The 26297-nt window shown below is 43.4% G+C and overlaps 2 protein-coding genes and 1 long non-coding RNA gene across 24 annotated transcripts in view; 2 read left to right on the plus strand and 1 right to left on the minus strand.

Moving 5' to 3' along the window:
- Positions 1-16175, minus strand: part of ASB15 (ankyrin repeat and SOCS box containing 15) — a 60685-nt gene extending 44510 nt beyond the window's left edge. For 14 of the 21 annotated variants that reach the window (XR_010590064.1, XR_010590065.1, XR_010590047.1 and 11 more), the window contains exons 1-3: positions 16040-16174; positions 13151-13245; positions 4130-4262 (exon numbers count right to left, since the gene is read on the minus strand). The gene's annotated coding sequence lies outside the window, so the exon portion shown is untranslated. Of the gene's footprint in view, positions 1-4129; positions 4263-10011; positions 10136-13150; positions 13246-16039 lie in introns of those variants that run through there. The other 7 variants (XR_010590056.1, XM_042844008.2, XM_065555827.1 and 4 more) reach the window with 3 other exon arrangements.
- LOC112060170 (uncharacterized) lies at positions 10155-12124 on the plus strand. Its single transcript, XR_010590076.1, has 3 exons — positions 10155-10343; positions 10496-10547; positions 11968-12124. It is a non-coding gene; the product is annotated as an uncharacterized LOC112060170 (long non-coding RNA).
- Positions 16159-25357, plus strand: NDUFA5 (NADH:ubiquinone oxidoreductase subunit A5). Of its 2 annotated transcripts, XM_005305700.5 has the most exons (5): positions 16159-16255; positions 17086-17130; positions 21013-21129; positions 21910-21975; positions 24681-25357. In XM_005305700.5, the coding sequence occupies exons 1-5, from the start codon at positions 16235-16237 to the stop codon at positions 24780-24782; spliced, it is 351 nt and encodes a 116-aa protein (XP_005305757.2). In that variant the 5' UTR covers positions 16159-16234; the 3' UTR covers positions 24783-25357. The 2 variants fall into 2 exon arrangements, with proteins under 2 accessions (XP_005305757.2, XP_042699995.2); XM_042844061.2 differs by lacking the exon at positions 21910-21975.
- Positions 25358-26297: the final 940 nt, after the last annotated feature.

A 26297-nucleotide genomic window follows, 5' to 3' on the forward strand; every position in this document is an offset into this window, starting at 1 on the left:
CTGTGAGGGGCCAGATATTTCACTCTGAGGGCTTGTATTCATGGCAAGACACTATGTAGCAGTCCAGAATTTGAATGCATCAACTTGCAGCACAGTAACATCCTATGTAGATACTACTACATCATAGCTAAGCACCTTGTTTTCGGTTTAAATTAGGGCTGTCAATTAATTGCAGTTAACTCAAGTGATTAACTCAAAAAAATTAATCGCAATTAAAAAATTAATCACAATTAATCACAGTGTTAATCACATTGTTAAACAATAGAATATGAATTCAAATTTATTAAATATTTTGGATGTTTCTCTACATTTTCAAATATTGATTTCAATTACAACACAGAATACGAAGTGTACACTGCTCACTTTATATTATTATTTTTATTACAAATATTTGCACTGTAAAAGTGATAAACAAAAGAAACAGTATTTTTCAATTCACCTCCTACAAGTACGGTAGTGCAATCTCTTTATCATGAAAGTGCAACTTATAAATGTAGATTTTTTTTGTTTGGTAACTGCACTCAAAAACAAAACAATACGGAACTTTAGAGCCTACAAGACCACTCAGTCCTACTTCTTGTTCAGCCAATCGCTAAGACCAACAAGATTGTTTACATTTACGGGAGATAATGCTGCCCACTTCTTATTTACAACTGCTAGGGGGCTTATTTTTTTACCCTCTTACTTTCCTGGTCCTTTTTGCGTGAACAGAGAGCAACAATACCCGAAGTTTCTGTTCCCATTGCCTGTTCCCATTTCCCCCCTTAACAAAACATGATCCCAATTTTCCCACCCCCATTCCCTGTTCCCATTCCCCCCTTTGAAACCTTTTTTTTTCTCCACTCCCCCAGGACCAAGCCCAGCTCCTATCTCTAAAGGTGGTCTGTTAACTCTGCTTTTGACTTTAAACCCTGTTGTGCCAAATTATTTTTAACCACCCCTAACTAATTTACAACCCTTCAGCAGCCCTTGCTGAAACAGCACCAAACTTGAAAGATTACTGGCAGCTTTCCATAATGCTGCCCTTACTTTAAACCTTTTACAAGTGGACTGAAGTGCCTTCTTTCCCTGGAAGGCATTTAGTCCCAGTGGGCAGGGACCTTCTTCCACTACCCATATACCATATACCCCTCTGGGTCCCCTAACACTTCCTCCGTTTCCTTTTTAATCTCATCCCAGGTTGACCCCTGCACCTGATATGGGCCCTGGTTCTTCCTTATTCATTTATTCTAAAAAATTTTTACTCTGGTTTGCCAGAACCCGCAACTACCATTACGAGAGTTCGCTATACCCCCTCCAAGCAGCTGCGCAGACTGTTGGGGAGGGGGACTTACAGGCTGCCACTCACCTATCCGATGCGATGCATCCGAGTCATGGCACCAAGATGTTAAGGGGCTTATTTTTTTACCCTCTTACTTTCCTGGTCCTTTTTGCATGAACAGAGAGCAACAATACCCGAAGTTTAAAGGTGCAAACAATTTGATGTTTATTGGGGTGAACTTTTAGCAAGCATGATTTTAGTTTCCTTTTTTAGTGTCTCCCTTCCCAGCTCTGACACTACAGAGCCTTGCCTATGTTCCTGCTTCTGTTCCCATCTCCTGTTCCCATTTCCCCCCTTAACAAAACATAATCCCAATTTTCCCACCCCCATTCCCTGTTCCCATGTTCCCTTAGCAAAACATGATTCCAATTTCCCCACTTCCATTCCCTGTTTCCATTCCCCCCCTTACTTCCTGATTGACTGCAAACTATATAGTAAAACTTGAGTTTTGCTTAGCTATACCTTAACCAATTATTTTACTAAAATTTAACTAACCAATTCTAACATACTGTAACATAATTATTTAACCAATTATATTTTACCACCTTAATTGGTTTACACCCAACAAAATTAATTATACAGCAAACAAAAATAATTACAAAACCAACCAAAGACCATGCAAATAAACATACAAAACAGTAAGAATTTTACAACTACATTTATACAAACCAAAGGGTTTTTCAGCTGTGTCTATTAATAAGTAAGTTTTTACCAGACAAAAAATTATTAAACTAAATTTCCTTTTAAATGTTCTAGGCTCTTTCCTTTCTCTAAAGGTAATAAAAATACCAGGACAAAATTGTATTCTTAACAGCCCAATAGCACCTTATTTCCATGTAACCAGTTTGAAATGTAAAAATGTGACCGTTCACTTCTTAGCTTATGGCTGCCTCTGCTGCTTAGCCAAAGGCCTTACTTAGCCTAAAAACAAAGCCTCAGACTGTCACAGTACAAAAAGGCCCTTTCACAGACAGACAGTAATTTTAATTCTTTCTTTTATACCTCTATAACTAGCTAAGTAATAAAAATACACCTAAATTCTTAAAGTATAGGCCTTTATAAACAGGCCTAAATATCTATATCCTAACAACAATGTCATCAGAAAGTGAGAACAGGCATTCGCATGGGACTTTTGTAGCCAGCATTACAGGATATTTACATGCCAGATATGCTAAACATTCATATGCCCCTTCATGCTTCAGCCACCATTCCAGAGGACATGCTTCCATGCTGATGACACTCGTTCATTAAATTTGTGACTGAACTCATTGGGGGAGAATTGTATGTCTCTGGCTCTATTTTACCCGCATTCTGCCATATATTTCATGTTATAGTAAGCTCGGATGATGACTCAGCACATGTTCATTTTAAGAACACTTTTGCTGCAGATTTGACAAAACACAAAGAAGGTACCAATGTGAGATTTCTAAAGATAGCTATAGCTACCCAAGGTTTAAGAATCTGAAGTGCCTTCTAAAATCTGAGAAGGATGAGGTGTGGCGCATGCTTTCAGAAGTCTTAAAAAAGCAACACTCCAATGTGGAAACTACAGAACCCGAACCAACAAAAAAGAAAATCAACCTTCTGCTGGTGGCATATGATTCAGATTATGAAAATGAACATGCATTGGTCTGCACTGCTTTGGATTGTTATCGAGCAGAACCCATCATCAGCATGATCACATCCTCTGGAATGGTGGTTGAAGCATGAAGGGATGTAGGAATCTTTAGCACATCTGGCATGTAAATATCTTGCGACACCGGCTACAACAGTGCAATGAGAACGCCTGTTCTCACTTTCAGGTGACATTGTGAATAAGAAGCGGGCAGCATTAGCTCCTGCAAATGTAAACAAACTTGTTTGTCTGAGCGATTGGCTGAACAAGAAATAGGACTGAGTGGAGTTGTAGGCTCTAAAGTTTTACATTGTTTTATTTTTGAATTCACTTATTTTTTGTACATAATTCTACGTTTGTAAATTCTGTGCACATTTTCAAATTCTGCAAAATTCTACATATTTTATTTGTCAAAATAACACAATATAATCACACAAGTTTCAATTATTTTTGGTCATTTATTTCAAAATACCTGTCAGCAAGTATGTCTGTTACAATACAGACAACAAAAAATATTTAGGAATTTTTTTTGACAAATAGATTCCTTACTAGGCATATTAATACAGAACTCTCAGTAATAATTCATTTAAACTACAATACAGAACCATATTTCCCGCACCCCTCAGAAGAAGTGTAAAGGCTTGAGGGAGTCAGGGGTAATGGAGGACTGAGGGAGAGGGAAATAATTGCTGGGAAGGAGCCTAGGTGTGAACTTGGAGGGTTGTTGGGTATGGGTGGGAAAAGTATGGAACAGGCTTTTGGGAGGGCTGGGAGGGATTGCTAGGGAGCTTCCCCCATGCAGATCCTGGCTGACCCCAGCCTCTCCCATTCAGTCAGGCACATCTGTTCCTATCCCCATGTGTCCCTGCACCCCCATGTCTTCTTGCACCCCCATCCACATGTATCCCTCCACTCCCACTCAGACACCCACTCCCCCCATCCCCATGTGGCCCTACACCCCCTCTCCATGTGTCTCTGTGCCCCACTCAGCCACCCTTCTTTCCCTATGTGGCCCTGCACCCTCCCTCTATCCCCATGTGGCCCTGCATCTCACTTCCCCCTGTAGCCTTGTGCCTCCACTCCCATTCATCCGCTGCCCCAGTCTGTCCTCCCCTCACTAGCCCTTATGAGCCACTGTCTGACCTCCCAGCAGCCCTAAACTGTCTGTCTCCCCATATCCCCTGTCTCCTGACCTGGCCCGACAGGCGCTGTGAAGTAGGTAGGCTCTTTCTCTTTCCTAGCTGGCTGGGAACTGCTGCTCTGTTCTAGTGTCACAGCACCCTCTGGAAGGTGGAACTGCAGCAACTTTCCGGCAGAAGCTTTTTTCTGTACAAAAAAATAAAAATATGCACAGCTTATTAATTATGCATGTGTGCATAATTAACATAATTAACAGCAGTAACATAGGATTTTACTGTGCAGCAAGTTGGTGAGCTGTAGAGTCTCACCTTGGCTAGCCATGTAGACAAGCCCTAAGAGTAACTGCATTTAAATAAATGAGACTGCTTGTGGAGTAAAGTACTATTCTGTGTGAGCAAAGGTATCAGAATTTGGCCCTATGATTAGAGATAGGCAAATAAATCATATAAATATTTTGTGAATATTCTTGAGAATAAAAACTAGTGTTCACAAGCACTTTTTTCTGCTAATTCATGAAAATTTGAGTAAATAATTTTTTATTTGCAAAAATGATGGGAAAAAAACCACTGTCAGCATTATCTGAAATAGGAGTACTGCTGATGTCGTTTGGACAAGCTCTTTTTATTACTCACACAATAGATTTGTCAGTTACAAACAAATATTCATGGATAATTTGTGAACAATAAAAAGAGACTCCTCCTGTTTATAAAATTTAGGTCATCCAATGAGGGAATGTGTGACTTATATGGCCAGTCCTACTGCATGAATAATGAATAGCAAACACTCAGTGTCACCAATTCATGAATATCTATAACCCAAAATTTGTTTTCATAAGCTATTCATGAACAATTGCCAAAAACAAATAAAAATAGTAAAAGTAATGACCAATTTGTGAATAATTCACAAACACAAAAGGGGCTAAATTCATTCCAATAAATTATTCACAGTGAATAATTTGACTAGCTCTATTTATGATCACACGTCATACATTAATACTCAAAGCTTACACGAGTGCCATAATGATTAATGTAACAGTATTTGACTAAATTTAAGCACCAGTTAGTTTAGTCCTTGTGCATAATATATAATATTTATGAACTATACAAGACCCTATTGTGCAGAAAAACATCAGAATGACCTTGTATCATTAATAAACACAAGATGCAGTGGCCACAATTCAGATTATCTTGTGGGGAAGGAGGGGATGCAACTTTTGGTCTTCACCACCCACAGTAGCGACCCCACTCCAGTCCTCACTCATTCAGCCCCCCTTCCTTTTACAACGTGGGTCTCCCTCAGCTGGGGAACCTTCCGTCTCTCTTACCTACATAGTGCACGAGCTGGTGCTGCAAGCAGTTAGCTCTTGGCAGACTCAGCTGCACTCTGCCATACAGGAAAAGACTCCCTATGTGCCAGGTCATGGCACCATTTGACTCGGTCGCCCTTCCATTTGGACAGAGGGTTGGCCAGGCCACATTTCAGTGACGTTCTGACCCTGTGTGCCAGGCCACTATGCCACTCATTGAAATTTGATGCAGCTGCCCCATATGAAGGGGCGGCTGGGTCAAATTTCAGTGAGTGATATTGTAACCATGTGGCAGGAGTGACACTGTGGCAGCCACCACACTGATTTAATATGGGACCACTGCTTAAAAGAGGTTGGATCATGCCTTCACCCCCCACCCATTGCATGCTATGGAACTGTGAGCAAGTGCAAAACCATTGTGGGGGAGGGGAGGGTGATCACCTGTCTCAAATTGGGCAGGACAGTCCCAAAATGCAGAGTACAAGTCCCAGTACCGGGCTGAGTGACTCCAGGACAGCATTTGTCCTAGATTCCTTGTGGCGCTGCTTTGCACCTGCCTGAGGCTCAGGGATGGTGCCATCCTCTTCCCAGTGTGTGTGTGTGGGGGCTGAGGTGGGCCTTACTCCCCCCCTTGCCATAAGAGCCCCCACGCTCCTCCTCTTCCCCCCCGCAGCCAGGCCAGAAGCAGGAGCCGGGCAGTAATAAAAGCTGTCCGGGAGCCCAGGCCGCTGTGGGGAGCCCTGGACCCTCCACCTGCCCATAGCAGCACGCCCCGGGGGGCAGGAACATGGGCCAGGGTCTGCTCTTGGGCACCGCAACCCCCTTCCCAGGGCAGGTGGAGGGTCTGGGGCTCCCCACAGCAGCCTGGGCTCCAAGAGAGGGGGCAGGAGCTTGGGGGAAGAGGAGGGGCAGGGGGCGGGACCTCAGGGGAAGGTGAGGGGCAGCAGCGGGGCCACAGGGGGGGGCAGGGATCCTGCATGTATCCCACTTTTGCCTTTTGAAAAGGTGGTCATCCTGGGGTGGGGGGCAGTACCCCTTGTCCACAACCCCTCATAATTTGTGCCACAGACAAGATGCAGCCGGAAGCACATCCAGACCTTTTGCTTTATTCATTGCCAATCTGTATCACTGGATGGTCTGAATAACTATACTATGAATTTTAAGTTGCTGCATTACTTTTGCAGTCCTGAGAGGAGATGGACATTCACAATGCCTTTACACAAGTCAGTGCAGTGTTCAACACTTCTCAGGGTTAGGCTCTAAGTGACTGTTACCAAAGTGTGTGTGAGGGGGGAGAGGCAGTCGGCTGTCTCAGTGGATCAATAATGGGATCTATTGCATCTTTTAACTATAGTCACAAGTTTGAATTCACCCTATCTAGCTTTCCAGCTTAGTGCTGGTGCTAGCCCATTAGGGGCCCTAAGCAGGAATATTTTGGGCCCTCCCTCCCCCCAACACATACTAATCATTAATGGGGGGTCCCCTTGAGATGCTTGGGCCCCTAAGCAATTGCTTAGGCTGCTTATGTCTAGTGCCGACACTGTTCCAGCTCTCACTCTGATCCTTTAGCATGCATTTTGCTAGTGATATCACATCAAATAATAAACCCTGTCCGTAAATAACAATTGCAAAATTGTCCTTCTGCAGGGTATCAGGTAAATTCCCTTTTTACTACATTCTTCAGTTTTGCAAAGTTTAAAATGTGGTATTTTACATCTTAAAAGGAACAAAATGTAAATATTAAATACTTTGCAAAATAAAACAGTATACCAAATAAATGTACCTACCTAACTCTCTAAAGGCCAGCTCTGTGTTCCATCAAGATCTCTGTGACTGATGTGACATAAGAGCATAACAACAGAAGAATGGCCATACTGAGTCAGACCAAAGGTCCATCCAGCCCAATATCCTGTCTACCGACAGTGGCCAATGCCAGGTGCCCCAGAGGGAGTGAACCTAACAGGTAATGATCAAGTGATCTCTCTCCTGCCGTCCATCACCACCCTCTGACAAACAGAGGTTAGGGACACCATTCCTTACCCATCCTGGCTAATAGCCATTAATGGACTTAACCACCATGAATTTATCCAGTTCTCTTTTAAACCCTGTTATAGTCCTAGCCTTCATAGACTCATAGACTCATAGACTTTAAGGTCAGAAGGGACCATTATGATCATCTAGTCTGACCTCCCGCATGATGCAGGCCACAAAAGCTGACCCACCCCCTTTCCCTTAACTCAGCTGTTGAAGTCCCCAAATCCTGTGATTTAAAGACTTCAAGTCGCAGAGTATCCTCCAGCTAGCGTCCCCCGCCCCATGCTGTGGAGGAAGGGGAAAAAACCTCCAGGGCCTCTGCCAATCTACCCTGGAGGAAAATTCCTTCCCGACCCCAAATTTGGCGATCAGTAGAACCCCAAGCTTGCAGGCAAGATTCTCCAGCCAGACCCTCATTGACCATTGATACTATTTACCAGCGATGGCACGTTGTTGACCAATTGACTAAAATCACGTTATCCCATCAAACCATTCCCTCCATAAACTTATCTAGCTTAATCTTAAAGCCAGAGAGGTCTTTCGCCCCCACTGTTTCCCTTGGAAGGCTGTTCCAAAATTTCACCCCTCTGATGGTTAGAAACCTTCGTCTAATTTCAAGCCTAAACTTCCCCACGGCCAGTTTATATCCATTCGTTCTCGTGTCCACATTAGTACTGAGCTGAAATAATTCCTCTCCCTCCCTGGTATTTATCCCTCTGATATATTTAAAGAGAGCAATCATATCCCCCCTCAGCCTTCTTTTGGTTAGGCTAAACAAAACGAGCTCCTCGAGTCTCCTTTCATATGACAGGTTTTCCATTCTTCTGATCATCCTAGTGGCCCATCTCTGTACCCATTCCAGTTTGAGTTCATCCTTTTTAAACATGGGAGACCAGAACTGCACACAGTACTCCAAATGAGGTCTCACCAGTGCCTTGTATAACGGAAGCAGCACCTCCTTATCCCTACTAGATATACCTTGCCTAATGCATCCCAAGACCGCATTAGCTTTTTTCACGGCCACGTCACATTGCCGACTCATAGTCATCCTGCGGTCAACCAGGACTCCGAGGTCCTTCTCCTCCTCCGTTATTTCCAACCGATGCGTCCCCAGCTCATAACTAAAATTCTTGTTAGTCATCCCTAAATGCATCACCTTACACTTTTTACTATTAAATTTCATCCTATTACTATTACTCCAATTTACAAGGTCATCCAAGTCTCCCTGCAGGATATCCCGATCCTTCTCCGAATTGGCAATACCCCCAACTTTGTGTCACAACCTCCTCAGGCAAGGAGTTCCACAGGTTGACTGTGCGCTGTGTGAAGAAGAACTTCCTTTTATTTGTCTTAAACCTGCTGCCCATTAATTTCATTTAGTGACCCCTAGTTCTTATATTATGGGAACAAGTAAATAACTTTTCCTTATTCACTTTCTCCACACCACTCATGATTTTATATACTTCTATCATATCCCCCCTTAATCTCCTCTTTTCCAAGGTGAAAAGTCCTAGCCTCTTTAATCTCTCCTCATATGGGACCCATTCCAAACCCCTAATCATTTTAGTTGCACTTCTCTGAACCTTTTCTAATGCCAGTATATCTTTTTTGAGAAGAGGAGAGCACATCTGTATGCAGATTCAAGATGTGGGTGTACCATGGATTTATATAAGGGCAATAAGATAGTCTCCGTCTTATTCTCCATCCCCCCCCCTTTTTTTTTTGACATCAACAGCTTAGGGCATGTTTGGTCTTTATATTAGTGGGGCCTAGCTAAGAGGGACTAGAATTTATGGAACTTAAACTACCACTCCTACCAATTAGCACTCTCAAAGTGCCTTACTTTTGTCAGTGCTGCACAAAAATTAATCAATCAAATTAAATGAGCATTATGTTGACTACCTTTCCTAGAATGGCCATGGGGGAGATCCAGCATATTGCTAATGTGGCTGGAATTTTGTCAGAAGGATTTGTAGGTCACTTTTTAAAGCAGTTCTTCACACATGAAGTGCTAACCTGGCATCTATGCACCGGATGTTTTGCATTGTAGCACTAAACTAAAAATTGATTTTAAAACATCATACACAAGTGCTGCAATCCCATATCTAAATGTTTTACTATTTATCATATTTTGATAGACCCGAGGAAACAAAAACTGATCAATAATGGCATATAGTCAAGATGACTCAGAAGCTAAAAGTGTCATTGCAGGACTCCAATTTCAGGCTTTTGCAATACTATCACGCTAGCACTGAGCATGAATTCACACCTCTCCCAATGCTCAGACATAAGGCTCTTGGCCAACACTGTCACCCATGAGGGTGGGCTCTCTGAAGGCAAGTGAAACACCACCACAGCCCCATTGCCTTTAAAGGTAAACATACACATCTTTTGCTTTGACTGCCAGCTCTGACAGCAATAACTTCCAAAAATAAAAAATTGCTTTTACGGACACATACATCTTTTTTTTTTCCTGCTCAGCAGACTTTATGTAGCTCATAAAAGACAGGGATATTCTAATGGAGTCTCCTCCCCCTGCTTTTGTGTCTCAGAGCCAGGCTTCAATGTGGTTATTTAAAAAAAGATTTCACACACCAGCTGAATATCTGATGAACTGGTCAGCAGGGTACAGAATCATGTTCCAAGGCCCTTCACACCATTGACAGGCTGAACCAAGAGCAAAAGGTACGGTTTGTAACATTTCTGTTCAAGCAGTCAAATCCTGAAGTCCTAGGCTCACTCCCTGTGCAAACAAGGATGACTGTAAAGATTCGAGAATTTTGACCAAGATTCTTGGAAGGACTAATGCAATATAAACACTTCCATACTGTTAATCACAGAAGAATTCCAGAGAAGTTGTGAAACTCCTCACAATGTAAAAAGGTTTATCAAAGCCTTTGGAGTTTGATCCCGCACAAAAGAAAAAGGTAGACAAATATTTTTTCTGACATTTTCCAGGCTTTGTTAGGCAAAAGAGGAAGAAATTCAATGTTGAACTTTAAAGAGGGTAGTACAAAGGATTTTTTTAAGCCTACAAAGTAAAGTGACTGACAGTGTATTTTCCAAATCTCTTCCCCAGGCTCTTATTAAGGAATCCATAAATATGTCAATATGTGGAAGAGCACCTCAAGGTAAATGCATTATAAATTAAATCACACAGACATTTTCAAATAGCATTAAAAGTTGGCAGCCTGACTTAAATGCACAAAAGCAAGAATATTCAAAGTTAAGACTGAACTTCTGCCTTTCATCCCATCCTGTTGGAAGTACACTTGGTTGGCATATAGGAGAATCCTTGATTTGAAGTTCTCTCCTCGGTTTATTTTTCTCCTCATCTTTACATCTACTTCTATACTTTCAATGGCATCTAAAAAATCCCTTTTGCCTCATTGAAATGTGTCAACTAATACAAAGAAACCAACAAATGTACACTGTTATGTAAAGGACAGCTATACCTTGCAAGCAGTGGGGGCAGGGAGTCTTTAAAAAGTACTGAACCAGTAATTTATAGAGTATATCCCAAAGCACACAACTCTACCTTATCCCCACCTACACACACAGCTAAAAAATGAGAAGTTTTTAGAGCAAGTGCACGTGGAATTCTCACAATGAAGCCACGTAGTTATTTAGCACAGGTGTTTCTATAGATGTAATATAAGAAAATGAATGGTATTCATCAGTTCTGGCTTCCAACCAGAACAGTTCAGTGGTGCTATAAGTACACTAGGCTGTAATATAACATGTTGTGCCTTCCTTCACACTTTTCCCTACACTTGGAATAGACTCCACCATGGATGGGTAGGCTTCTGAAAATCCACCTGCCTATGAAGCAATCTAGCTATATCAAATCTGTATGAACAGGCTTTATACCCACTACTCTGCCTGATTTGGAACAAGGACTTGAACCTGGGTCTCCTATGCCCCAAGTGAATGACCTTGCTATTGGCTGTTCTTGTCATGGTGATGGTGGTGGAGGGGGGTCTCTCGGTCTCTCTTCCTTCCCCCCTTACACATACAGAAATTCCATCCTAGATCTGAAAACCTTTTGTCAAAACTGATACATTACCTTGAAAAGTTTGTTTTGATCAATTGGCATTTTCTCACAAAAAACATTTGGTCAAAAAATTCCTGACCATCTCTATTCCCTTATACCTTTAGAGCCTGAATCAAAGCCCACTGAAGTTAATGGAAAAACTCTCATTGACTTCAGTGGGCTTTGGATCAGGCCCATAGATAGAAAGCGCCTTGAACAGGAACCCTATCAGTGGTTTGGTACAATTTATGTAGGGTAGATGTTCATGTAGAGCTCAATCACGCAAGGTACTGAGTACCCTCAACTCCCATTGACTCCAAAGGGAACTGAGACCACTCACTACCTGGCAGGATCAGGATTTTCACACATTGTAGAAATACAAATAATTTAATAAAACATAACAAAAATTCCATTCACTTCAGAAAAATATGATGCATGGCCAAACCAACCTCAGCACTAAAAGAAAAGCTAAGCGGGGACTTAAAATTATTATAAAATTAGATATTTTTTCTTTCTAGACCCACAAGGTCAATACCTGCTTGGACAATAGACTTCTCTTCTGCTGTGATTTCTCAGAATTCACAGTCACCACAGAACTCTGCTGGACCACAGACTCAGCCTACCTGGGGTCAGGTAAGCGGTGGTTTTGGTATGTATTTTCTCCGAAGTGTCTTTCTAGACATTATCACTTATCCTGTATGAGATTATGATGATGATAATTAATAATAAAATGGAAAAAGCTATTGCAGTGGCCACGAGGCTGTGACATGGTAGAACAAGTATGATAAAGTAAATAACTCACTAAAGTGCATGTGGTGGACATTGACGGAGGTTTATAAATGCTTTGGGTGCCTGATTTGCTATATCACTGCTGGTCAGATGCTGATGATGACGATCTGTTGAAGTGTGAATATTCCACTAGGATCACAATGGAATATGGCTAAACAATGGTACATTGGGCAGGACGAGAAGAATATTTTCTCTGATATACTTGTATCTAAAGTAGCAAAGAGGCCGTTAAAAGATGCAGCGGCAAATTCCCTTTCCTTCACCCATGGAAAATGTGTTCATTTTTCAGACCAAGCTCATTGCTAGATGAGACGGTAGTTGCTTTTTCTAAAAAATACTATTGTTAAGGCACAGACATAGTAGTCTTCATAAGATCAAGAATATTTTCCAGATTTTTTTAATAGACTGAATTGTTTCATTTTTATTTTATACCGAAAAAACAAGTTGCCAAGAAACTACTGATTAGTGTGGATTTTTTAATTTTTGAGTATTTATGCATCTTAAACCTGAAGGATCAATTTTCATAGAAAAGAATTTGTTCCACTTTAAGCCACTCTCTTTCAGTCCAAAAGATTTGAAATACTCACAAATCATGGAAATTGAGTCTTTGCTTAGAAACAGATGTGTCAAGGATTTATTACTATTAAGCATATCAGGCAGATGTTTAGTGCTATGCGAGCGAGACATATTAATCTGATTTCGTATTTTTGAAATAAACTAAGCAGTCCTAACTTTGTTCTCTATAACTGGAAGGCCTTTAGGTATCCAAGCCTGAAGACTTTATTCACAGCAATACAGTAATTTAATAGCAGTTTAAATCTGGATTCACGCTGTTACACATTATTCACAATTTTAATCTACTTCACTATAGGCTAATTGGCAAGATACAGATAAAACATATTATATTCTCACCTTTTCAACCCATCATCTTGTCATTGTTACTCTGGGGCCTGTATTTTGAACAGACAGGAATAGTACCCTGCACGCTGGTGTGTCTTGTGGTATTTCTAAAATTAAGTATGCAGTTGGGAGTTAAATTAAGGTCTGACCTCGTACAACTGTAACATAAGCAGACTCCACCCCACAGAAAAGTATTACGCATGACTTCTCTAGAATCTTATCAAAAGTAACATGAGGTCTGACTGGTATAATAAGATAATCTGTGCCTTGATTGGTTCAAACAGCTCTCGTTAAGAAAATAAATGATCTGCCAACTTAGACTCGCTAGCTGTATTAACAAAATTTAGTAACATATATACATATAGTTAAAAAGAAATAAAACCAAGAAAGGTTTAGCTGTTGTATAAATATTTAGTCTTCTACAGCGACAGATCTTGTCACATCACTATATGTCACAAAATAGCTCCCAATCTCTCACTATTCAAACTTTTGTACACGTGGTGAGCCTGATGTGATGCCAAGATTTACAGATTCCATGATAGCGAGTCCTAGTCTTTGACTAGATTTTAATAATTTCCATTTTAACACAGAAGCTGGAGACACAGCATCATAGTCAATATTGACAAGTCTGACCAAGAAGCTCTGAGTAATGCCATCAAGGACATTAGTATCTAGCAAGTTAAATCACAGCCACAGTGTGAGTGGCAAAATGGTTTTTTTCTCCATTTAATGTATTTACCTACAAAAACACAGCTCAGATGCAGAATGAGTTATGTCCTGTTTTTTTTTATTATCCATGTTTTTTTTATTATCCATGTTATCCGTGTTTTTTTATTATCCATGTAGTGAGTGAGGCACAAGTACCTAAACTAAACTCATCCCAGATTAGAGACGAGGACCACAAGCTTCCAGTATCTCTGCCTTTTTTTTAACCACTCTGATCAAATGAATTTTATTAGATTTTAAACTGAGGCTGAGACAAATTGTCATACCTCCATTGCCCCATCTTCATATGTGTTTGTATGGTATAAAGCACAATGGGGTCCCCATTCTAAACAGGGACCCCGGGCACTACTGCACTATAGAAAAGTTCATAGAAGCAGCTAAAACATGAGATTCCTGATTTTTCCGTTGAAGTTTCGTAAACTAAACATCTCCCATGTAGAAGCTAGGCCAGCTATCTTTCATGTAGTTGGGCAGCACTGCAAAATTATATTCAGATATACTATGAAAAATAGAGTGAAGCACAATGAATGGATGAAGTGAGTAGTGAGTTAGTTAAGTGAGGAAGCAAAGTTAGTTGTTTTTTCTTTGTCTGTCCTTAGTAACCAAGTTTATAGTGGCATCTAATCCAGAATAACTGATTTGAACTTGTTACCAACACTATTTACATCAAAATAATTGCTGCAGGGACACCTGCAGTATCATTCTGGACTGCAAATCTTAAACAATTCTTTTCCATGTTCTCAGCAGTGTATTTTGATGTATTCCAAATATATGTAAATAATGCTTTGATTCATTAGCTAATATGATAACTATCAAACTGTAGGAGTCACTATGTGCTTCCAAAAAACATATAAAACACTTTTCAGAGACATAAAATGTTATTAATGTCCTATCCTGCACAGAGAATGCACCTGCCATAAACACACATCCCTACCACCCTGAAGGCCCTGATCTAGGTAAAAGAAAACCACCCACTGGTTGCAAAGGCCTTTGGATCAGGTCCTAAGAGCTAGGCTTGGATCTCACTGAAGTCAGTGGAAAAACGCTCATTGACTTCATTGGGACCAAGAATTGGCTCCATATATTCAGTCATCACAACAGAGAAAGCTTGGAAGGCAGTTCTGTTGTTCACCAAAAATTATGTATTGCATTGGGGATGGCGGGGGATCCTTAATTTTCCATAAAAAGCAACAGAGGGTCCTGTGGCACCTTTGAGACTAACAGAAGTACTGGGAGCATAAGCTTTCGTGGGTAAGAACCTCACTTCTTCAGATGCATCATAAGCTTTCGTGGGTAAGAACCTCACTTCTTCAGATGCATCTGAAGAAGTGAGGTTCTTACCCACGAAAGCTTATGCTCCCAGTACTTCTGTTAGTCTCAAAGGTGCCACAGGACCCTCTGTTGCTTTTTACAGATTCAGACTAACACGGCTACCCCTCTGATACTTAATTTTCCATGTTTGTTTCACTGTTACAAAGGGTGGGTCTTGAAAATCACCAAAAATGTGTTACATAAATTATGGACAGCCCTGGACTCCAGTGGCACATGTCAAGGAGCAGCCCAAGGGAAGAGCCGTCCACTGAGCGTCGACCGCTGACAGCCCTGGAAATACAGTCCTAGATGTACTTCAGTAGGTCCCCAGTGACTGGTGGCAGGGAGACAGAGGACTGACCGCTTACAGAACCACATAATCACTTTACTCTCTGATATTGTCAGTGTAACTGGCACCCCGGAGATGGGTGCAAGTGGAGATCCCCACTCCTGCAGTGTGTTCACGGGGCTGAGGGCGTGTCCGTGGTGCTGGGGGATGAGACCCCCCGTCACGCAGCGTGTCGGGGGGGCTGGGGGCCAAGATTCCCCGTCACACGGAGCGTCCTGGGCTGGCAGAAGCTGGCTCACTCCAGAGCCCCCAGCAGGCCCCATTCTCGCTTCATGACACCTTGATAGTGTAATTTCGTGGGCGGGAGGTCAGCCCTCCTGCCGCTGTGACTCCCCCTCCATCCGCCAGAGGGCGCCAGACACAGGCGCAGCGCTGTACAAGCCGCTCATGGGCTCGCCCGCTGAGCTCAAGTAGCGCACGCTCATTTTGCTACGGATTCTCTTGCGCTGAGAGCATGCGCATTCCTCATGCTCTCCAATCCTCCATTCCCGCGCCCGCCCCTGCGATTACCTTACCGCATACGCACGCGCACTCAGCCACAGAACTTCCCCAGCCTCGCTCTCAGGCCCGGCTAGGCGCATGCGGCCTTCATCTTCCACCGGCTTGTCCTCTAACCAACAGCCAAAGCCTCGCTGATATTACGAGGCGCATGCGCGTTTTTGCTCCGTCCTAGGCGGTTGGAATAGGTGCTGTAGCGCTTGTCCGCAGCTATGGCCGGGGCGCTGAAGAAGGTGAGGGCCGGGGTCAGGGGCTTCTCCTTCACCGCCACGCCCGGGGCTGCTTCTCGCCGCAGTCTAGGGGCTGCTTGCCTCGGGCCACCGGCTCCCTGGGGAAGGGCAGGGCAGACTGGCGGGGACTGATGGTGGTGGGCCTGGTAAAACTCCCCCCTCCGCTTCAGAGAGCAGCCCAGGCTCCTCGGGACACGCCGAGCAGCCAGCGCTGGCAAGGGCCCTTCGCAGGGACAACCCCTGCCGCGGAGAGCCCCGCGGGTGCTGGCCGCTCGCTTTGCTTTGGGAGCCGAGCCGAGCAATAGCCCGAATGGAAGCCGGGAAAAAACGCGTTAATTCTACCGACTGCTTAACGTGAGCTGCGCCCCCCCTCCCCCCCTTCTCGGCGTGTTTGTCGTGCACCCGTCGCTGTGCTGGCTGCGGCCCGGTCCGCGCTACGGATCCATAGCGGGATAATTATGTTGCTAGGGGTGTGGATTTTGAGTGACTTAGTTATACTGATTTAACCCCTTATGTAGACAGCGCTATGTGGGCAGGCGAGCTTCTCCTATCGACATAGGTGCGGCCTCTTGGAGAGGTGGATTAAGTATGCGGATGGGAGAAGTGCAGCTGCAATGCTGCAAGTGAAGCAAGCACTAAGTAAAGGGAAATGGAGGATCTTTGCCCCCCAGCCCTCTGGATTTGTGTGATTTTTTTTTTTCTGACCCTTAACTCCAAATATTGTAATTCCCAATATATGCTTCAGTTCAGCTGACGTTATGAGTCAATAGTGTGTGTTACAGCAAGACTTGAAATAAATAAATTGGCTTACTAAATGTGTCCTGTTTGTGCAGACCACTGGGCTCGTGGGAGTAGCTGTATCTGAGGCTCCTCACGAGGTATGTTTCAAGTATATTTTAATATCTAATTGACAGACTGCAAATCTGAGTATTCGCTTGTTTTGCTTGACTTGTGTATATTTTACGTATCTTACGATCCTACAGGGAGCACAGTTATCTGAAATCCAAAACGTTCAGTTTGATGGAGAATATTGGATACGGTCTGGAAAGGTTTACTTTTAAAACTAAAAAAGGCAGTTCTTCTGCAGATGTTTTTTGTTCCATAAATATAAAAATTTGACTTGGTAGTTGCTTCTTAGAAACAATTAATTTCCAAAATCACTTACAGTAAGGCTTTTTTCTGAGCAAACATGAAGTAGTAATATTTTTCTCTGTAGAGCCCTAAAATGGTGAAAAGAACAGTGTAACTTATACGATGGAGTGCAACTATTTAGGTTTGGTGGCTTGTAAAGTTAATTACTATTCCGCATGCAGATTTTCCCAGATCAAATAATAGATTCTGCAGCCCCATACTAATGTTTCTGTAAAATTTAATACCTGATCTACGGGGCAGGAGCGGTGTCTAGATCAGGGGTCGGCAACCTTTCATTTATTCGCTTTAATTTAAGGTTTCACGTGACGGTAATACATTTTAATATGTTTTTTAGAAGGCCTCTTCTCTCTGTCTATATATTATATAACTAAACTATTGTATTGTAAAATAAACAAGGTTTTGGAAATGTTTAAGAAGCTTCATTTAAAATTAAATTAAAATGTTGATCTTACGCCGCCGGCCCGCTCAGCCTGCTGCTGGTCTGAGGTTCCGTTCACCTAGGCCAGCAGCAGGCTGAGCGGGGGTTGTGGCTGGCAAGGGGCCGGCAGCCAGAACCCCAGACCGGCAGTGGGCTGAGCGGCTCAGTCCGCTGCCGCTCAGGGGTTCCATCCGCCGGCTCCTGCCAGCCAGGATCCTGGCTGCTGGACCCGCTCAGCCCGCTATCGGCCTGGGGTCCCGGCCCTGCCCACAAACAATTGGTACCTACCTTCTCCCTGGTTCTGGCCCATTCTCTTCCTCTCTGCACTGAGCTGACGGTGGGAGTGCACTGAGCACAGGGCTGGGGGTGAAGGAGTCGGCTGTGGGTTGGGGTGTAGGGTCTGGCCGGGAGCTGGAATGAGGGAGGGGGCTCAGGGTTGGGGCAGGAGGTTTGGGTGTGGAGCGCTTACCTGGGCAGCTCCCATTTGGTGTGAGGGGTGCAGGTGGGAATGTGGGGTGTGTGTGTGCAGGAGCTCCCATTTGGTTCTCAGGGTGGGGGTGGGGATGTGGGGGGTGCAAGAGTCAGGATGTGGGGAGTGCATGGAGTGTGGGGGGGCTGGGTATGTGGGGAGGTGCAAGAGTCAGGGCAGAGGGCTGGGGGCATGTGAGGGGGTTGCAGGTGTCAGGGCCTGGGGTGTGGGGGGCCTGGGTATGTGTGGGGGTGCCAGAGTCAGGACTGGAGTCATGGAGGGGGGTGAAGGAGTCAAGCAGAGGGGTGTGTGTGTGAGGGGGATACAGGGCTCAGGGCAGGGGCCTGGCGGGTGTGCGGGCTGCAGGACTCAGGGCAGAGGGCTGGGTGTATGTGAGGTGGGGTCAGGGCAGAGGGCTGGGTTTGGGGGGTGCTCACGGCAGGGGGCTGGAGGGGATATGCCCCGCTTCCACCCCCCCTTCGCCCAGGCCCTGTCCCCGCTTCTTCTCTGCCTCCGTGGGGAGCAGAGAGTACACTGACTGCTCCTCCTCCACCCACTCCCTTGCAAGGGCCATCAGCTGATCAGCCTGCAGGCAGGGAGGGAGAGAGAGGAGGAGGAGGGGCAGGATCCCAGCACACTGCAGGAAGATGCAGGGGAACCGGCAGGACCAAGCTTCTGCCCCCTGCACCCGCCGGGGGGCGGGGGAGAGTGGAGAAGAGTGGGCTGGGCAGGATTTTTAATGGCACGCTGCAGCCTGCCATTAAAAATCTGCTCCCGTCTTTGGCACACGTGCCATACGTTGCTGACCCCTGGTCTAGATTGTAAACTCTTTGGAGCAGGGACCCATATTTTGTTAGGTTTGTATAGTGCCTAGTGCAGTGGGACCTTGGCTCAAGACACAAGCTTTTTTTATTAAATACAGAAAATAGGATTTAAGTGGTTCCAAGTAGTAACAGACAGAACAAAGTAAGTCACCAAGCAAAATAAAATAAAGCACGCAAATCTATGTCTAATCAAACTGAATACAGCTAAGATCCTCACCAGTTCCAGAATGCTCCCTTTTGCAAACTAATCTCCTTTTAGCCTGAGTCCAGCAATCACTCACTCCCCTTGCAATCACTGCCCTTTGTTCCAGTTTCTTCCAAGTATACTGGGGGGTGGAGAGGCTCTCTCATTAGCCAGCTGAAGGAAAAATGGAGGGTTCTCCCATGGGCTTAAATAGACTTTCTTTTTGTGGGTGGAGACCCCTCCCCTCTCCCATGCAAAGTCCAGCTTCAAGATGGAGTTTTGGAGTCACCTGGGCAAGTCACATATCCATGCATGACTGAGTTCCTTACCAGCCAAGACACGAGCTCGTAGGCATCACTGTAATACAAAGAATAAATCACTTGATAATTCTCACTGGCACTCCTAAGGAAGTAGCTTCCTAGTTCATCTAGGACAGAGGTTCCCAATGTGTTGGATGCACCCCCCGGGGGGATGCAGTGGCCTGGACCAGCCCCATGGGTGGGGGGGGAGATAGCAACACTCAGCTCTTCCTGGCCCCCAGCTGCAAGCTCTGTTCCTGGTCCTGCCCAGGCCCCCCAGTCTGCCCACGTGGCCTCGGCTGCCCCCAGCCTTGGCTCCCTTATCCTGTCTGCTTCCCCCCCCTCCCAGAGCATCGGCCCGCTCCTGGCTGCGGGGGGGGGGGGAGGCGGCGAGGGCAGGCAGGGGAAAGAGGGAGTGCAAGGTAAAAGTTTGGGGGCCACTGATCCAGGACATAAGATTTTCCACTAATGCATTTGAAAGGACTCTTAGATTGTTTAATATCACAGCAATCCCATATCTCTCTCTGAAACATTGAAATATTCAGACTACACAATAATCCCACTAGGGTGAGATCATGCCAGTGTCACTGCTACTGTTGCTTGGAAAGAATTAACAGGAGTATAAAACTCTTATAAAGAGCCATATCTACAGGGCTGTCTTACAACTTTTATGACAGTAAATTTAGGGCTGCAATTAACCCCTTGGTCTTAACAGGCTATTTTCCTTCTCTTCTCCTGCTGTTGTCTGTATAATTCTGCTCCTTGCCCTTACCTCCAGTTTCCCACTCCTATTCCTTCGGCTCAGAAATTACTCTATTGGTTCCACTATCCACCTTCTCCTACTACAGCCCGATTTCATCTGTTTCCCAGCTGCTGTGAATTTTAACTAACCCCTGAAGTTTCTTAAAAACATGCTGAGGGTTTAAAAACACAGACTTTTCTACGGATGAATGTAAATGAAATCATCCTAATGTCGGCACTGGTAATAGGTGCCCTTTTTAATGGATTCGGGATGGGGGAGGAAGGTGGCTATATCTTTGGTTTTGATTATTTGCTTTTTTTCTTTAAGGCTTTGTGCCAATTAACATCTCTGAGATAGATTAAGGGCCAGATCTTGAGAACAGATTAAAACATTCACCGCACAGTTCATGAGGAAAGTAGTCAAGAAGATTAGCAAGGTAGTTTTATACTCTACAGATGATTCCAAACTGGAACCCCGAATTGAAACACATCCTGGCCCAAACCCAGGTCAGAATTCTGCACTCAGACCCAGCGACTTTATTGGTATAGCCAGTGTGAATTTGAATGCTGTAGTTCTCTATATTTTATTTTGTGGGCTTGTTGATTATTTAAATATTTCTGTTAACAGTCATTTATTACTTACACACTTCCACATGTCTTCCAATCATTTCAGCACCTGAGGATACTGTATACAAAAATTCTCACTGCTCTGCAGGACATCCCCAAAGATGCAGCATATAGGAAATACACTGAACAGATTGTAAATGAGCGGTTTAACATGGTAAAAACAGTAAGTATAGCACTACTTGTAAATATTTTATATGCAAAGTTTGTACAGCAAAGACTATAGTATTCTCAAAATCTCAGTTTATCTTCAGAGAACATATAGAAGTTATCTGTTTCAGAGAGATGATCAAGGTCACATACTCTTTCTGATTACATAAACTACTACTCCTTTGTATATTTAACTAGAAAATAGCAATGGTGTCTCATCACTGATTTCTGCTAAAAATAGAAATAGAAAGTAGTTATCTGAAGATTTTCAGAATAGCAGACTTCTGGGTATTTTATTTACACTCATTCACTCTTTTACCAAATGCACTATTTTGGCTCTTTCTTGCCATTCAGCATTTTTGAAACAATCACTTTTCTATTGGGCAGGGTCAAATAGCTCATTGCACTCTTGCTTTTGTTTGACTACAGTGACTTGTTGAAAGGATGAGTATCTTATTTCTCCAGAAAGCTATGATCACACTTTCTGTCCACAATCTGTGGTACAGCAGAATGCTATTTTTGCTTCTCTGTACATCTGAATTGCAATAAAATAACTTTTTGGGGGGGTATTTCTCTTTATATTTTAAAGAGACATTGCTTATAGCAGGAAAGAACAGTACAGGAATCATGTATTCCTGCAGTGTAAAATAGATTACCTTGAAGCTAACTCATTTGAGTGGTTACATTTAGGAAGAATTGGACACCGTGTGATCTATTTTAAGTTCTGTCTTTGAGTTCTGTACTTGATACTCTAAAATAAAACTAAACATTTATTTTATTGTATCTGAATTCACAGGAACCTAATGTGCAAAAACTAGAAGACAAAATGAAAAGTGGTCAGATAGAAGAAGTGATAATGCAGGTAAAGTTGGATACTGTTTAAAAATGACTTTGCTGACGGGCAACAACTAGATACGAGTGCTTTCTTTGCTCTTCTGTGAAAAGAGAAATGACAAGCATTAAGAGTGTATTAAATATATAATAGCAGCATGCCTTTTTGAAGCTGTAACAATACAGACACACACAAATTCCCCCAGGAGTACAGAGTTAAAGAAAACCCTGTTTCTCTTCTCTTCCCCCCCCCCCCCCCCCCCGAGCCCAGCAGGGGGCCAGAGACCCGCACCCTTTACCCCCCCCCCCCCCCCAGCAAAGCCATGGCTCTCGCCCAGCCCAGATACTTGTGCCCCCTCCTTCCCCAGAGCCCAGCTGTGGGGTGCCCCCCAGCCCAGAAACCCCCAGAGCCCAGCTGCAGAGCTCCCTCCCACCCAGATACTCTCACACATCCCCCCCCCCAGAGCCCTACTGTCGGCCCCCCTAGCCCAGAAACCTGCATCCCTTCCCCTCCAGAGCCCAACTGTGGGGGCCCCCCAGCCTAGACACCCGCACAACCTAATCCCCAGAGCCCAGGGAACTAGAGGGAGAAACAGCCTGATGTTGGGTCCTGGGCTTATGTAGAGTTTCTTGCACGCCACCTCCTTCATTCAGGGCATGCTGGTAACTGCAGCTGCCAGGAACCTTCCAGCTCCTCCCTCCCTCCCTACCCCAGCAGTGTCTTCTACTTGCAACAGTTCTGCAGCCCATTTCTGTGATGGGGGAAAAAAGGAAATTCAGCACTCTCAATGTTAATTTCTGCACACATTCTGCATGCGCAGTGGCACAGAATTTCCCCAGGAGTATCTATCCTACCCATATACGAACCCTAAGAGGGATCCATGCTTGGCTTAGAGGAACAGTGTTAGTGCTCAAGTATTCCTGTGGGCCAAAGAGGAGAAGTGTACTGCTTGAACAACTTTTCCTGCTTGTTACGTTCTCAGACTGCATGACCATGATGTGGGAGGGAAGGAAGACAGGCAGGTGGGTGGTTTAAAAAGAGGTGTCGGTCATTCTTTGCTCTTCAGTTAGGAAGCCCTTTTGCAGTGGGGTTGGGAGTATGGAATCTTTGCTAGTGCCCTCTCTTATGAGTGCCAGTCAGACAGGAAAGGTGACAGAGCGACCCTTGGAACCTGGAGTTTCTCTGTGAATTGTCGTGTGTCTCCCCCCCCCTCCCCCCCCCCGCAATGTGGATTGAGTTGATCTGGTGGCTACATGGAGCTAAGAGCATTTCTGCCCTTGGAATGGCCTTTAACTTCTTTTAGACAACCTGACATTCAGTTTGGGAACCAGTATGCTGCAGTGTCATTTGGAGTGGGTGTTGAGTAATCTGATCTTGGGTTGGCAGGGTAAAGTATGTTTGTAATGAATGATTGTATTCATGCTATTTGGGGTTATATAACATAATTCTACAATTTGTTTTAATTTAGTTATAAATCGGCCTTAATTCAACATGTGATTAATCTCTTTTTACAAATTGATTGTAAATTCTTCAGGGCAGAGGAATCTTTTTGTTATGTTTGTATAGCACCTAGTATCTTGGAGCCCCCTAGGAATTACTGCTATACACATAAGAATTTACATTTTCTGCTTGCCTTTAAGAGAAGTTGGGTTGCTGCTATTCTGTTTTTATTCAGTTTTTTTTTCTCACTCATGTTCAACTAATCAAATTATTAATCTGCAAATTTCTTTTTAAAGTAGAGGTTATGTCACAAATAGATAACTCTTGTAAGAACATACTACTCATGACATGACTGTAGCTATAGGTAGGGCCCTACCAAATTCACGGCCATGGAAAACGCGTCACGAACCGTGAAATCTGGTAGTCTTGTGCGCTTTCCCCCTATACTATACGGATTTCACGGGGAGACCAGCGTTTCTCAAACTGGGGTCCTGACCCAAAAAAGGTTGCGTGGGGGGTGGGGGAGGGGGGTGTCACAGTATTGCCACCCTTATTTCTATTCTGCCTTCAGAGCTGGGCAGCCAGAGGGTGGTGGCTGTTGGCCGGGCACCCAACTCTGAAGACAGTGCCCCGCCAGTAGCAGCGCAGTAGTAAGAGTGGCAATACCATACCATGCTATCCTTACTTCTGCACTGTTAGTGGCAGCGGCTCTGTCTTCAGAGCTGGGCTCCTGGCCAGCAGGCGCTGCTCTCTGGCCGCCCAGCTCTGAAGGCAGTAGTAAGGGTAGCAGTACCGCAACCCCTCTGCAATAACCTTGTGACTCCCCCCATAACTCCTTTCTGGGTCAGGACCCCTACAATTGAAACACCGTGAAATTTCAGATTTAAATGGCTGAAATAATGAAATTTACAATTTTTAAAATCCTATGATTGTGAAATTGACTAAAATGGACCATGAATTTGGTATGGCCCTAGCTATAGGGTAGGTAAAAATGAAAATTTCTGCATTTTCTTCATTTACCTGCAGTGCCATTCTACTTACTCCTGTAAATTTGAACTCTATCATAATTACAGTGGGCTTCATTGACTGGAGATGAGAATAGATTTTATGGCTTTGCTGTGTGATCCATTGGCCCAATGACTGAATTGCTTGCAAAGCACTCTAGATGGAACTTTGGTATCCGAAGAGCTTGTAAATTCATAAAATATGTTCTCCAATTATAGATTAGTCAGACTTAGATCAATATCTCAGAATATAATTAAAATTAAAAATCTCTTGTATATTTTTATCAACAGGCTGAAAGTGAGCTCTCTCTGGCAAGAAAAATGGCACAGTGGAAACCATGGGAGCCTTTAGTTGAAGAACCTCCTTCTGACCAATGGCGATGGCCAATATAATAGTCAGCATTATGTCTGTAACTACTTGAGAATCGAAAAAAACACAATTAAATATTAATATCATGTTACTGAAAATTGTTTGTCTTTAAATTAAAGAAAATAGCTTTTGTATATGATTTGTTTTGCCTCAATATCTATTTACATTTAGCAGGATGTAAAGGTCCAGTCTGACTTTCTTGCAAAAATGCTTTACTAAAACTTAGTTAAGCTATTGAGCAATCTGATTATTTTCTTTCCTGGCTTGCTGATTTAACAATATATTTTAGTAGAAACAGAAACTTTCTTCTGTGTAATTATCCTTCTTTTCTTGTCTGATTCACTTCTTGACATTTTATCAGCATGGAAGCAATTTTCATGTCTGACTCTGGATTGTGGCTACACTGAACTGGCTAAGGCAAGAAGAGGAAAGGGTGAACTGCATTTTACACAAACGCTTGATGATCAGCCATGGTGAGATAAATACAGATAAAACTGTGTGTCAGTTTGATACTTTTGATTAAATTGGTACATTTGTAAAGTTTTGGAAGTCACTCTGGGGAAAAAGCAAATAATAAAAAACAAGTCTGCAACCAAAATTATATAACTACGTTTAGTAATTTTTGCCTCCATTAAAGTTCCACTACGCTTCCACATGTGAATTTTGTTTGATAGTGTGCTGGTAATTTTTAAGGATTTAAGAATCACTGAAGATAATCCTAAGAGTATACAAATGCATCTATAACTCAGCTAATGCTGTGTTGGTTGTGAACTGGCATATAGCCTTCAGATAAAAGAATTTGACATTCATAATTGATAGTTTGGGCCAGACTGTTTTCCTATTTACTTAAATGGGAATAGATTAAGACCATTTGTGAAGAAAATATATCAATGTGCTTAATAAACCTGTAGAGTTCAACACTGAAAAGCATAACAGTTAGAAATCACAGGGATCAAAGCTGAGGCTATTTTTATTCATTCTTTCAGTACCATGATCCAAGTAATGCTTTCAAGTTTGCACGTGGCATATAGCCTCTGAGGAACAGTATGTGAGCTAACAATGCATACACATACATACAGAAGAACTCACAGTGAGCATTAAAGATTTAGATTAACAGACTGCCAGTACAATCATATATAAAACAGCTAGTTTCAGAGAGGCTATTTCCTTAACTAAAAACTGTTGCATTTAGGGACTTGGATAATGTTGCAGGAGAACTCTAATTGGCAGTTCATCGTGCAGATACCATGAAGTTAGCAAGCAGGATGCACTGTGCAATTAAATACATTAAAGGATTGTTCTTACTGCTATATGAATATTGGTGAATACTTGAAACCTGTGCCCAATTCCGATCCACAGGCTTTCTAAAATGTGAATGTTGAAGGGATAGGACTGGCATACAGGAAAACCAGGGGACCAATTAAAACTTTTCAAATTTTGGATAACGTAAGCCAAGACTACAACTAAAATCCCAAAATGTTGGGTAGTTACGTGGAACTTACTTCACGTTAATTGTATATACCAAGGCAGTTGACCTC

This window comes from Chrysemys picta, chromosome 1, assembly GCF_011386835.1.
Source record: "Chrysemys picta bellii isolate R12L10 chromosome 1, ASM1138683v2, whole genome shotgun sequence".
NCBI classification, from domain to species: domain Eukaryota; kingdom Metazoa; phylum Chordata; order Testudines; family Emydidae; genus Chrysemys; species Chrysemys picta.